The 14,093-nt window shown below is 40.8% G+C and overlaps 1 protein-coding gene across 1 annotated transcript; it reads right to left on the reverse strand.

Annotated features, from left to right (window-relative positions):
- Positions 1–1,004: 1,004 nt before the first annotated feature.
- On the reverse strand, positions 1,005–8,280 carry LOC142099220 (peroxiredoxin-6-like). The gene is made up of 5 exons (XM_075182445.1): positions 8,146–8,280; positions 4,637–4,793; positions 2,918–3,064; positions 2,672–2,818; positions 1,005–1,674 (listed from the first exon to the last, which is right to left on the reverse strand). Exons 1-5 carry the CDS (start codon positions 8,235–8,237, stop codon positions 1,543–1,545), a joined length of 675 nt encoding a protein of 224 aa, XP_075038546.1. The 5' UTR covers positions 8,238–8,280; the 3' UTR covers positions 1,005–1,542.
- Between the last annotated feature and the right edge of the window lie 5,813 nt (positions 8,281–14,093).

Consider the following 14,093-nt stretch of genomic DNA (forward strand, 5'->3'; position numbering starts at 1 on the left):
CACTAGATTGTTTTTCCTTGCAAATAGTTTTATGCCTGCTGGGCCATGCTGTCAGTCTCTACATTGGTTCCCTGTTTTTCAATGAAGCCAATATAAACTTCTACTAACATACAAGGCCATAAAAAAAAATGGCAGACATACATCTCCACTTCTCTCAAAATATCTCCCAACACAGACATCTCCGTTCTGCAAAAGATCCACACCTCTTCCACTCTCATAACTTCCTCCCATTCTCAGTTGCAGGACTTTTTTTGGGCTGCACCCACCTTATGGAATTCACTCCATCGCACAAGACTCTCCTCTAGTCGTCTTCAAACGTTCTCTGAAAAAACCCACCTCTTCAGACAAGCTTATAATATTCTTCTACAACCCTCTTAATCTCCCTAGGTTACCCCATTATCGCCCTCTACACAGCTAACACAACCCAACCCCACCCCCCCTGACCAACAGTTGTACAACCGAGCATACAGCCCACTAAATACTTTTTAGCCTTTGCATTCTAGCTGGACAAGTATTCAATACGATGCAGCACTTACCCTTGTGTATCAAACCATTGTCCCATAGATTGTAAGCAGAGCCCTCTTGCCTCTCTGCCTGTATGTATTACCCAGTTTTGTTTTATTACTGTTTGTTCCCAATTGTAAAGCCCTATGGAATCTGCTGGCACTATATAAATAAATGTCGATGACGGCACTGACCGCCATGAGGGAACCATAGCAGAATGCCATCAGGAAGTGGTTTTTTTTTTTGGTTTTTTAATGCAGCGCTTAACTGTATAGTTGTATCACTTGAATTTTTCGTCTCTTACTCAGTGGTTAAAGATCTCTGCTCCTGTTAATCAGCACAGTCCTGCAACTGGAGTTAGGCAACAGCCATGATCCCAAAGCAATACATCAAGTACAAGAAAGTTAACAGGGGCTTATACCAAGGAGAATATGTTCCTACTATTTTGTACAGATCACATCGGTCACTGCTACCATAAAAAATGAGCACACAGCACAGTATGAATTTACATGGATGATTTATTCAGCAAAAATTCTCCCACTGGAGTCCAGATGTTCAAAAAATTAAACCCGTTTACAAAGGCTCATGCAGATAAGTCCAAGAATTAGCACCCGACAGCCAATGCAAAAAAAATAAAAAAAGTTATATATGATCATCAATGCATTGGTTTTGGTCAGAAAGGCACAGTTGCTGGGATATGGCTGTCTAATGTTAGGATCTTGGCAATCTTCTTTGTCAAGCATTTCAGTCCATACATCTGAAATGTATCAACTGCTAGCGCAATAAACCAGTGTAAAAATAGAGATTTGGTTCTGAATAGAATTAACATTCATATCTGAAGCATCAGAAGGGAAGTTTAGAAGTGTAATCTTGATAGGACTGAATATTCAAAGGATCCACTTGATGCATGCACTTTACATTCCTCTAGTTATTCAATGACGAAGAGCAAAAATACGTGACTAATTAGATTTAGTGTGTAAAACCCAAGTATAATTATTTCTTCCTTGCCATCAAGCAGAATGGATCGCTGTTAAATCTTTATTTTGGTTGTGCAGTGTATCGCAGGTATTTTTTACCAGAAGGCAGATCTTTGGTGAAAACGCCACAAGTGAAGATTTTACTAGCCTCTGCCTCAGGAACATTTGGTGGAACCATTACTCTGTCACCAAGCTATTTAGAGGAGAAAAATAAATAGGCATCAGCAACTAAAATTCCAGTACAATGACAGTTACCTTACACAACATTGAAGCTGGAAACAAGGAATTTCTGCGCCACAGCTTGGGAAGTGCTATGTTAGTTAACCTTTTCATAAAGTAGTTTATACCTTCATCACCAGTTTAAAATGATGTGGCATAAACTATAAGAAAAACAAAAACTTTATATCCCAGTGTCTTTCACCACACCAAAACCCATTTATAGCACAATGGAACAATTTAAGATTAGACCAGGGTTTCCCAAACCCAGTCCTCAGGGCTCCCTAACAGTGCAGGTTTTCTGGATCCCATGTGACATAATTAGGACCACCTGTGGATCTGTTACAATGTGTCAGTCAGTAATGAATACACCTGTGCTCCAGCAAGGAGATATGGAAAATCTGCACTGTTAGGGAGCCCTGAGGACTGGGTTTGGGAAACCCTGGATTAGACGGAAAGAAAAAAAAAAAAAGTTTCCACACAGATATGTTTACAAAAATGTACCACCAGAACAAGAAACTGCAATGACTAAATAGGGTCTTCCCACTTTTATACCCCCTACTTAAGTCATTCCTGCCACGCATTGCAAATTTTACAGAGGAATTGTCCAAATTGGAGAGCTGGTTCCTAGTATGTGCTACATGTGAGGGGGGAGGACTTAAGAAAGGGTTTCCCCAAAGTGAAGAACTCCTTTAACAAGTAAGTTCTTCTCTTTTTTATGATCCATAGATTCAAGTGGAACAGTATGCAAGTTATGAGTAATGTGACAATTGCTCATCTTAACCCAAAGAATAGTTTGCAGGTGAAGATTTTATTTATTGTATGTGCATATTCTTGGGAGTGCCAAGGTTTTCGTCTAGAGATTTGCAAAAAGACAAAGCCAAAAACATTCCTTAGTTCCTCCCATTCCCCACCAGTATTTTCTATTTCATTTTGGGCCAATATCCACCAATCTAGAATTGCCAGTATCACACCTTCCAGTCGACAGGAGTTGCAACGTTGTGGGTCGACGTCAACTGGAGGGAGTCCACTACCCTTAAGATCTCATCGAAATTTCTACCGGTGGTTGCTGGATACAATATTGACAACTTCATTTTCTTATCTGGGCCAATAATGAACACCTGAGACAAAAAAAGATTATTCATTAAATATCTTACCGTGTGGTCTTAAATTAACAAAAAACATGTACATTTAGTGGCTCATGCATCTCAGATACTCACACATCGTGCAGTGACTGGCATCCCTTCATTGTCCTTCTCATCAGGATCCAGCATACCTAGTTTCACAGCAAGATCCCGTTTGGGATCTGCAATAATCGGGAAGGGTAGAGTTTCTTTGGGTTCATCACAGTTGTATGCATTTATGTCCTGCAAGAGATAATCCATTTTATACAGAGCAAGTTATGTTTACTATAACTATATACTTCACTGCCCTCTTCATAGTGAATGGATGGTGAAAGGAGTATGTGGATGCTCGCCATTTGCTGTAACAGCAAGTGTGCACAGAATATTCTTGTATACGGCACTTGCTTCATCACTATAGCTCTGGCTGGAGTCTGCAGCGGTCGCCATTAGGTTAGATTAAAAGAGGGATACTTCGATAAGTAGGGAATTGTGTTGCTTTATTAAAATGGACCTAAGGGTTGTTTTAATGTATTCCCACCCATTTCCATTACAAACAACTATACTCTCCACTTGAACTCTGTTCATAAGGAATCTGATCAGACAAAGTCACATTTTCTCTGACATCAATGGCAATGCCCATTGCTTTGAATACACTAGTATGTAGTCTGCTTAAACCATTTATGCTTAGTAAGACTACAAGTAGTAACACAAGCTCCGGATCTCCACTGGCAAAGTGTGATGCAAGAGAACCCAACCCACCTATGTATCTAAAGTGATCAGATGAATACTAAAACACATTAGATATATTGCTTTTGTGTATTACACGGTTTTTGGTTTAAGCCAGTATCTCCCAAACCCAGTCCTCAGGGACCCCTAACAATGTATGTTTTCCATATCTTTGCTGGAGCACAGGTGTATTCATTACTGACCCAACTCATTTTGAAAGATCTACAAGTGGTAGTAATTGTTTTACTTGTGACCTGGAAAACCTGCACTGTTGGTGGTCCCGGAGGACTGGGTTTGGGAAACACTGCTCTAAACAGTTTCCTCCACTCACCAATTCTCAAAATCCCTCTCTCAACCCTGCTACTCCAAGTACTACCTAAAAGCTCTTGTTTGCCTCCAAACTACTTGAGTGCCCCCTCCATTCCAAAATTTTTAAATCAAACAAATCGATCACATGGATGGATGATTTTTCAGTGGGCCCATGCCAATAAGAATCAAGTGCTTGGTTGATTTTAATCAAAGCTACGTTTTTATCTTCAGAAGTCAGAACATATTCAGTGACCTAGGGATCATTGATTCTAGGCCAGCACACCGCAACTGTTCACATTACAGTACCAGGAATAATTATTCTGCATCTTATACAGTGTGAATGCAGGAAGCACAGTGAACTCTGGAATCAGATATTCTGGTCACTGTGCATGTTACAAATATCAAACATGGTCAACTATATTGTGGACTAAAAAAAATAGCTCATAAGACCGCAGTTCTTTGCAGCATACTATATAAGCAGCTCTTAATAATAATAAAAATTATAGTTAAACATTCACACCTACTTTACATGGGTAACCTTGTGCCATCACTTATTTAATTTATACACATTTAGTTGAGCATCTCAACATGGGAAACCCAAAGATAACATGACTTCCTGTGTTATAATACAACTGTACAAACATTCTAATGCAAGGACCTGTGAAAAATACACTTTCACAGGCCACTGCCTACCGTCCTCTCATATCTGGTGCCTCCTAGTTTCTAATTCAAACTATTATTCCTGCTTTGCCAATACACTACTGAAAGCCAAATATTTACCTTGCTCCAGCCAAGATGGTCAGGCACAGAGTCTATGGATAGGGCTATCATACGAACATTGCGTTTCTTAAATTCTGGCGCTAGTTTTACTGCCCGTCCCAGCTCTGTGGTGCACACTGGTGTATAATCCCTCGGATGTGAAAAAAGGACTCCCCATCTGAAAAGAAAGATGTGCAGCATGTTAAATACAGGTAACTTTCAGCTGATACACAAGTTATATCTGCCCAGGCTGTTTAACTGCTAGACCTTTACAGATACAGTAACTATAATTACAGAAACATTATAAAAATGACAAAATTCGTGTGATCCAGACATACCCAAGCACTACAGATGTTAACATAGCGAAACCAGTTAAGATCATTGCAAAAGCCAAGATCTAGTATCAATGTTGCCTGGAGAATCCAGAACTTAGCGTTGTTCAGGAAAAGCATAAGACTATTCATACTGCTGTTAATTGGGGAGCAAAAAAAAAAAAAAGAAAAAAAACCCATAGAATTATATATCTATAGTCTCCCTTTAAAATGAAGGGTTGCGTGTGGCAGCAGTGAGTGACTGAATCGAAGCGACCTCTATATGCATATAGAGAGGCTATACAAGAAGCCTTGTTTGGTGGTGTGTAGGATTCTTCTTCTTGCCCACTTAACACTTTCTATGATGCCATTTTACAACTAATCATTTTTCTCATACATATCTGCACTGTAAGCCATTTCAGGCACAGTTTACATAGTCTAACTGAATAAGATTACATATTTTGTTTTTGCAATCAAGGAAGACAAAGTGACAGTCAACTTCTTGGAACATTTAGCAAGAGACTTGTCCTAATCCCACAGCAACAAATGTCTTGTTTTCAGAGAGGAGCCAAATTACTATAGAAACATTGCTATGAAAATAGGTCATGGGAAAAAAAAAAAAAAAAAAAAAAAAAAAAGGGGGGGGGGGGGGGGGAGAGGTGGGTCAAGGAGGTGTAGTCTTTAAAGTATATTGCATGTACTCACTGCAAGAATAATTTTTGAACATAACCAGGCAACAAACTACACTGCATATAATTGTCTTCACAACATAATTTGTTACAATAACAACAAGTCTATGGCAAACAATTAAGTTATTAGCATTAATACATTCTAGGATCACAATAAAATGGTTAAATTATTGCTTGAACTCCAAAAAGGCCTTTTAACCACAGCGCTGCGGAATTAGCGGCACTATATAAATAAATGGTAATAAACTTAAAGTTGTTTTGCTGTGATCAGAATCTTTTTTTAAAAAACAAACAAACAAACAACTACATGCCCCATAATGTTTTTTTCTCTATTCCTTTAGATTTCTAATAGTTATGCAGCTCTAAGTTTTCTGCCTTTTAAAGCATGATATAAAGTAAAGTTCATCAAGGTTCCCTGGTGTCTATTACTCAAGTTTAATAATAAACCAAGGGTTGACCAAGTATTTTTGTAGAAAGTGTACATGTAAAGTATTATGTCACAAAATTAAATAGCTCATAATAGTCTGTGGATGTTTAGGGGCACATAGGAACACAAACAGGGAAGGGTTGATGTCCAGTTTGCAAGTTAGACAGCATGCAATATACCAGTCAATATATAATCAGTTTGTCATGTATGCTATGCATGGGACAATGACAAACTTCTGATAACCAGAGAGGGAATAGCGTTTTTAACCTCTTCAATGTCTCATAATTTGACTGGTATAACCTTATCCCCCCCAAGTAGGTTTCATTTTTGACATTTTGTTTGGTAACATTCAAGTAGAGGACTATTACTACTGTGTGCCATCCTGAGGAATCACCCAGGATGCCAAACATGGGACCTTTAATCATATTCTTTTGCATCATATCTACTGCTGGATGTTAATTTGTGTTTAGGAGGTCCATTCCAAAAAAAAAAAACAAAAAAAAAACCAAACACATTTTTAGTAGTACTTGAGAAACGAAGATAGCTGGGCACACCTACTACAGCAGTTAGCCAGGTATTTGCAAACAATAAAACTGCCAGTTTTTTAATGCATAGATCAGGGTTTCCCCAAACCCAGTCCTCATGGCTCCCTAACAGTGCAGGTTTTCCATATCTCCTTGCTGGAGCACAGGTGTATTCATTACTGACTGACACTTTGTAACAGATCCACAGGTGGTACTAATTATGTCACATGTGATCCAGAAAACCTGCACTGTTGGGGGAACCCCAAGGACTGGGTTTGGGAAACCCTGGATCTATGCCATAGATCCATTTTATTAGCCAATATTTTGGCATTACTTGACTTAATCAAAGGGGAACCAGTGTCATTTTTTTTGGGAATGTAGGCTACGTGTGTGTGGTGCATCTGTGTCAAAAGGAACAGTGATTTCTAGACCAGATACTAAGCTGGGTACACACCTGTGCAATCTTACTTCAAATGATATTTCTGTAAGAACCGAGTCCAGATTAGCATGCCAATTCATGCGTACTCACCTATACAATTTACCTTCAGAGCTCTGATCTTCATTCTACACTGCAGGTCATGTGTGTGTACACACTTACCCGTTTGTCAGACATCATTCTATCATAGATCATAATTTTTAGGAAGTTGAGAAAGCCAAATAAATGGATGAAATATGTTTTGGTACTATAAAATATGATCATGGGAGCATACACTCTTGTAATATTTCAACAAACAGCAGTGAATTGTGTGATCATCACAATAATTACATAGATATGTGCTCGGCTCACAAAACAAACAATTTTAACTTGGTTATAACACATGGCACATTACATGCGATATACCACAAATAGTAAAAATATAACTGTCCAAATGTAATTACTTTGGTTACTAGTTATTTGAGAACTGTCACATGATGTAAACAATTAAAGTTACTTACTGAATTTAGCATAATTATTTCACTTAAATGCATGTTGGGTATGTGTATAAAGCATTCACAGCAGGATAGTTTATTAAGTACATTGGTTAATCCACAGTCATATAAATGTGACCAATTATAATTCTAATTTTTTGAAACAAGCTTCCATGATGAAATCGAGATCTTTCTCCCAGTCTCAAAAGAATTAAGCTTGCTATAAAGACATTGAAACATGAACAGTTTGGGTTTGGCTCAAATCTCCCTTATTAAGCAATAAACGTCACTGCTCTGATAAAGACTGTTCTAGATAGTTTAAACTAAAAGCACTAAAAGCAAACAGTATAAACCAGGAAGTAGAAATTAGCCAGTTAACACTTGAACTTGATTGTGCGCATGAACCATAGTACAATGCGAGGTCAAATAGTTACAAGCTTTTGTGCTTAACATAATACGATATGAAGACCGATTTTGATGCTACATATGGAGTGTAAGTAAAAGGTCAGACAGGTGCGGGATAACAGTATATAGACTCTTAGCTCTATAGTAACTAGAAGGCCACCTGCGAATATAAAGATCGCGGAATAACAAGATTACATCCCCACAGTCTCGCAATAGACAATAACGGTGAAACAAACGTGTCAAGTAGTAACTTATAAGAACTCACGTGTCTCCGAGGAACTCATGGAATCTGATCTTGCCGAATGTAGTCTCGGCCTCGAAATCCGGGAACATGTCACCAAGCAATAACCCGGGCATGACTGCTGCTGTCAGAAGACCACAAACTGCTGTACGTATGCAAGAGCGCTGTCTGGATTAAAGAGGGACTGTAGTGGGCGTGGCGGCCATGTGTGGGCGAGGCCCTGCATAGACGGGCGGTGGATGGGCGTGGTTATGCGGAAAAGGGCGGAGTTATAACGATAATCTGTGAGCGGCGGAAGGCTGGTGGTTGCTACGCAATTGTGTGTGGGACAATCCTGAGCATTAGTAATTCATTGGCTGACGTCAGTGATTTTGATGCTTAAGTAAGGAGGGTTACTAACGTAATTTGAAGCGCAAATTGAGAGTTGCCAAATATCCTTGATGTCCAGAAAGTCATTTATCAGAGGAAAATGCACCGTAATAGTATACCTGCAGGAGATATAACCTCTGCATGACCACAATAATGTTTGTGCTACCTTTCCAGGAACAGGGCCGTAACTAGGGTTTGCAACAGGGGCGACCGCCAACGGCGCAGCGCTGAAGGGGGGCGCAATTTAGGATTATTTTAAGTACATTTGGTTAAAATTGAGTGCTAAGGGGGCAGCATTTGTCTTTCTCGCCCCAGATGCTAGAATTCTAAGTTACGGCTCTGGGAATAACAATTAAGTAAATTGCATACTGGTTTTTTAGATGACATGGATTTTTAACCTGATATCACAAAGAATGGATTAAATATGTTTTATGTGCATTACATAAATCTTGAAATTGTAACTTTTATGGAAATTGCTTTTACCCCAAACATTTTTTTTTTTTGTCAAATCTCTTTTTTATTGAAAATTTAAACAGCCTTTACAAACATCTCTGCTTTGCATTGAACGATGCATTAAAGGTATTAAAAATATTACAGAGAGATACAAATACACATACAACAGCGGCGCACGGAGGATTGTCGGGGGGGGACTGCCGACCCAAAAAAAAAAAAAAAACAGAGAGAGAAGCTCCGTTTCGCCAGCGCTGTCCTATATAGCAGCCGCGGCGCTGTCTAAGAAGCGTCTGCTGTATAGGACAGTGGCCACTTAGCGCGGGGGGGGGGGGGTTTCTAGAGACTCGGAAACCCCCCCTGCGTGCGCCATTGTACAAGGTGGGACAATAGTCCAGCATATGAAATAAAGTACCATTTAGTATTCAATAATACAGCATGTAGGGATGGGGGAAAGACAAGGAGGGACAAAGTGGGAAGGAAAGGCAAAGCTGAGAGGAGGGAGGGGGGGGGGGGGGCTAGAAGGGTTCATTTATTCCACTGAGAATATGGTGGTGAATCCTTAAATTAAAGCCACTCAAACCATATATAGTAATATACCCCAAACATTTTAATTCAAAGTTCCACTGGTCATGGACAGGGGCGGATCTAGAAAAGTACTGTACCCGGGGCGATTTAGGGGGGGGGGGGGGGGGGGCGATTTAGGCCCCGCCCCTTTCTAAAATCTTAGGCTGCCGACGGCTGCACACTATGTGCAGGTTCGTCCAGCCGTGACAGGCAGGGACAGTGTGCTGCCCGGCTGCTCTGATTGTGTTTTAAACACAGTCAGAGCAGCCGGGCAGCACACTGTCCCTGCCTGTCACGGCTGGACGGACCTGCACATACTGTGCAGCCGTCGGCAGCAAGTGTCTGCTAGGGGGGGGGCGATCGCCCCATCGCCCCCCCCCCCTGGTTCCGCCCGCCACTAGTCATGGCCTGCGTCCCAACATTTTAAGGGGTCTCATGGATACACAGAAGATGAATAAGGATTGTTCTCTTATATGTTCTCGTGATGTATGTGAATTAATTATACATATAGGGGCATATTCAATTGACCGCGGGATCGCCGAAAACCCTGCGCTCAAAAAATATTGCCGTTAATACGGTAATATCTCGCTGGATTTCAGCTCGCAGCTCCCTGAGCTGCGAGCTGAAATCCAGCGAGTAAATTACCGTATTTACGCGCAGGATTACCGTATTAACGGTAATATTTTTCGAGCGCTGGGTTTTCGGCGATCCCGCCGTCAATTGAATACCCCCCATAGAACGCAAAATTATGACTAAATATGGTGTAGTATTATATTAAAAATTAAACTGTGCTCCACCACAAGAGAAGACCACAGTGTTCCCAACAGAGATGAATAATTATTCCTCCAATTCATACAAATGAAAAGGATGATCACACTCTTCAAACAAGTGTAATGTGCTAAAAACTTTTTTCAATAATATGTTTACAAGAGGTATTCTTTCGTACTTGCATTGTATACATTCTCTGATTTGTCCCAAAATCCAAATGTGAGCATGTAAGGATAGTCAAATGTCCACTCCCATCATGGCGATGTATAAAAGAAATGGAAAGTTTTTTAGTGTACTAACATTTTAATCAACAATTAAAACATAGATTTTGCATACATTAAAAGTTTAAAAACACCCTTTTATAAGGGATGGTACCTCTACCGGAATTCAAAGGCGTGCAAAGGAGATATGGATTTTTCAGATGTTACAAACAGTCCCTTCTCAAAAATATTTTTGCTTTGAAAAAGACTCCAGTAATGAGTGGAAACATGTTGGATAATATTTAATTTGGACCCCTATTCTGGTCGGATTTACCCATTGGAGAAGGGACTGATATGTGTGAAGGAGGCCAAAGAGGCGCTAATATGTGTGAAGGAGTGCAGAGAAGAGGGCTAATATGTGTGAAGGAGGGCAGATAGGGGGTTGATATGTGTGAAGGAGAGCAGATATGGGGTTGATATGTGTGAAGGAGGGCAGAGAAGTGGGCTGATATGTATGAAGGAGGGCAGATGGAGGGTTGATATGTGTGAAGGAGGGCAGTGGGGGGGATTGATATGTGTGAAGTTGCGCATATAGGGGGTTGATATGTGTGAAGGAGGGCAGAGAAGAGAGCTGATATGTGTGAAGGAGGGTAGAGAAGGGGGTTGATATGTGTGAAGTAGGGCAGAGGAGGGTGGCTGCTATAATATGTGAGGGAATAGGGGTGGCCTTAATATATTGTGTGATATTAGGGAAGGGAGGGAGTTTTCTTAATAGTACATGGGTGGGAGGTAGGCTATTAATTTAATGGGTGCTATTTTATTTGTGGGGTGGTGGGGAAATGTAATTTATTGGTAGGGCTATTTAATTCTGGGGTCTATTAAATTAAGATGAGGTGACAGGACCTTTACTTTAATGCTGGGGTGGTTTGGGGCTATTAATTGAATGTTGAGTTTGGGAAGGAGGGCTATTTATTAAATGTGAATACTATTTTTGTAATGCCAGGGATGGTTGTGGGAAATGGTTATAGTAAACGTAGATGCTATTAATTTATTGCTGGGGCTGTTTGGAGGGAGGGAAATAGGTTTATTTATTAAACGGGAATACTATTACTTTAATGTTGGGGTTGGTTGGAGAGAAATAGGTCTGTTTATTAAATGTGTATATTATTAATTTAATGTCAGGGCTGGTTGGAGGGAAAAAGATCTATTTATCAAATGTGAGTACTATTATTTTAATGATGGGGCTGGAGAGAGGCCAGTTTATTAAATGTGGGTACTACTGATTTAATGCCGGGGATGGTTGGAGTTTTCTAAATTTCATGTAACCATTTTTTTTTTCAAATAGGGACCAGACAAGTAGCAACTGATCTAAAGAAACCAGCAGCCACAGGTGGTGAAAGTGACAAGAACAGGTAGGAGAGAACAGGAGAGTCTGCCAACTGTCCTGAAGCTGGTGGGGAAGTCCCGAATTTGGGTGACTGTCTCGCTTAGTCAGGATATAGTCCGACAACAAGGACATTGTACTGCTCGTGAAGGCAGAGCTGCATGAACTTAACAGTAGTGCACACAGTTTTGCCTGTGTATTTGTCTAATATGTATCTAAAATGATAACCCCTGTCTTATGTGCCTGGGCCCCCCAGAGCTTTATTTCAGCTCTGGTGATACTTTAGTGGTTGTTGTATTGATTCCATTGCCTGCCTTCTACCTTGCTCTGGTTGCATTCTGAGATCACTTTGTTGAACATATGGCCAGGCCCCCAGTGCACTGATAATATCATTAATCCTTCCTTCTTTGCACTTACTACATCACCAGCAAACCCTTGGAATAGCTCTGCCCTTCACTTATGCCATAGTCTGCCAACCCTCCCTGCATTGTTATTAATTCAAACACCCCCAATCACTGCGCACATTTAGGGCTCATACACAATTGTTACAAAAGAATTGTTTTCTTACAGATGCTTGAAGCATTTCACCTTTGTGGTGATCGTACTAGATAGCCATTTATTATAAGGATTATTTTTAATGCATTTTTGTTTAAACACACAGTACACATTTTTATATATTAAAGAGAGAGCTTTGTATCTCATGACGTCAGGGAGGTGCTTATATGCTGCACTATGTTTTGTAATAGTTAAACGTATTAAACAAAGTCAGATATGTTTCCATGAAGGGAATATTGGAAGGATGTGTTAGTCATACTTGCCAACTCTCCTGGAATGCCCGGGAGACTCCGGAATAGCTGACAATTCTCCAGCATCATTTGAAGCCTCCATGATGCGATTCTCAGGGAATAGCATCATTTTGGCTCACACCCCTGTGCTAAAATGATGCGTTTCTGTAATTACATCACAGGGGGCGGGGCCAAAATAGCAGGATTCACGGAGCCCCATCCCCTCACGCCCACCTGTCACGGTTTGGTATTCTGGACTCTTGGATCCGCCCAACAGATGTTACCCTGAGCAGGGTGCGGAGTCTAACGGGCGAAAGGTCTTCACCAGCGGTCACCGCAAGGTGACTTGAATTTAGCGACGTTCGCCCGCAGGTCGCGGTCCCTACCAGGGGTGTTGGGCAGGGTCCCAGGGGAGTGATAGTGACTGGTGTAACGTAGGCACACTGGTGATTTAAGTTCTACACCCAGACAGCGGATAGAAAACAGATGCAGGATGAAAAGTACAATCAGCAATTTAATGATGACTGAATGATCAACAGAACAGTCTTAGTATATTGATACAAGGAACGTAGGAACAAGGGGCCTGATTCATTAAGGATCTCAAATGAAGAGGATACTCATTTCAGTCTCCTGGACAAAAACCATGTTACAATGGAAGGGGTGCAAATAAGTGTTCTGTTTTACACATAAGTTAAATACTGCCTGTTTTTTCATGTAACACACAAATATTTGATAGCTTATTTGTACACTGAAATTTAAAGTTGATATTTGTGTGTTACATGAAAAAACAGTCACTGTAGTGAGGCAGAAATTTTGAAAGGTAATTTGTCATACCTAGAAATCGCTGCAAACTCAGCTTATCTGTTGGGTTGGGCATTTGCTGGATGGCCTGTGTCTTGGCTGGATCCGGCTTGACACCCTCTGAGGTTAGAAGGTGGCCAACATATGGGACCTCAGTAACTCTGAAACGACACTTGTCAGGGTTTAACTGCATGTTGATTTCATGAATCCTGTGGAGGACTTTGCGGAGGCGCATGCCAGGTTTCTCCTTGGTTCAACCCCACACGAGGATGTCATCAATGATGATTTCACAAGGGTATCCCTCACAGAGGTGTTCCATGATGCGTTGAACACTTCACTGCTACTACAGATGCCATAGGGCATTCGGAGGAATGCATGTCTGCCCAGAGGTGTCATAAATGTAGTGAGTAAGGATGTCCAATGTGATCTGCCAGAACCCACACTTGTCATCCAGAGTGGTCAATATCTTTGCATTTGGCATGTCAGCAATGACTTGCTCCATGGTTCTGAGGGGGTGATGCGGTCTCATCAGAGCTTTATTCAGATGTACAGGGTCAATGCAGATGCGTACTGAACCATCTTTTTTAACTGTAGCCGACTCCCATGGAGTGGCTTTTACCACTGGAGCAATGATACCTAATGCTGTCA

Source organism: Mixophyes fleayi, chromosome 8 (assembly GCF_038048845.1).
Source record: "Mixophyes fleayi isolate aMixFle1 chromosome 8, aMixFle1.hap1, whole genome shotgun sequence".
Classification (NCBI taxonomy): domain Eukaryota; kingdom Metazoa; phylum Chordata; class Amphibia; order Anura; family Limnodynastidae; genus Mixophyes; species Mixophyes fleayi.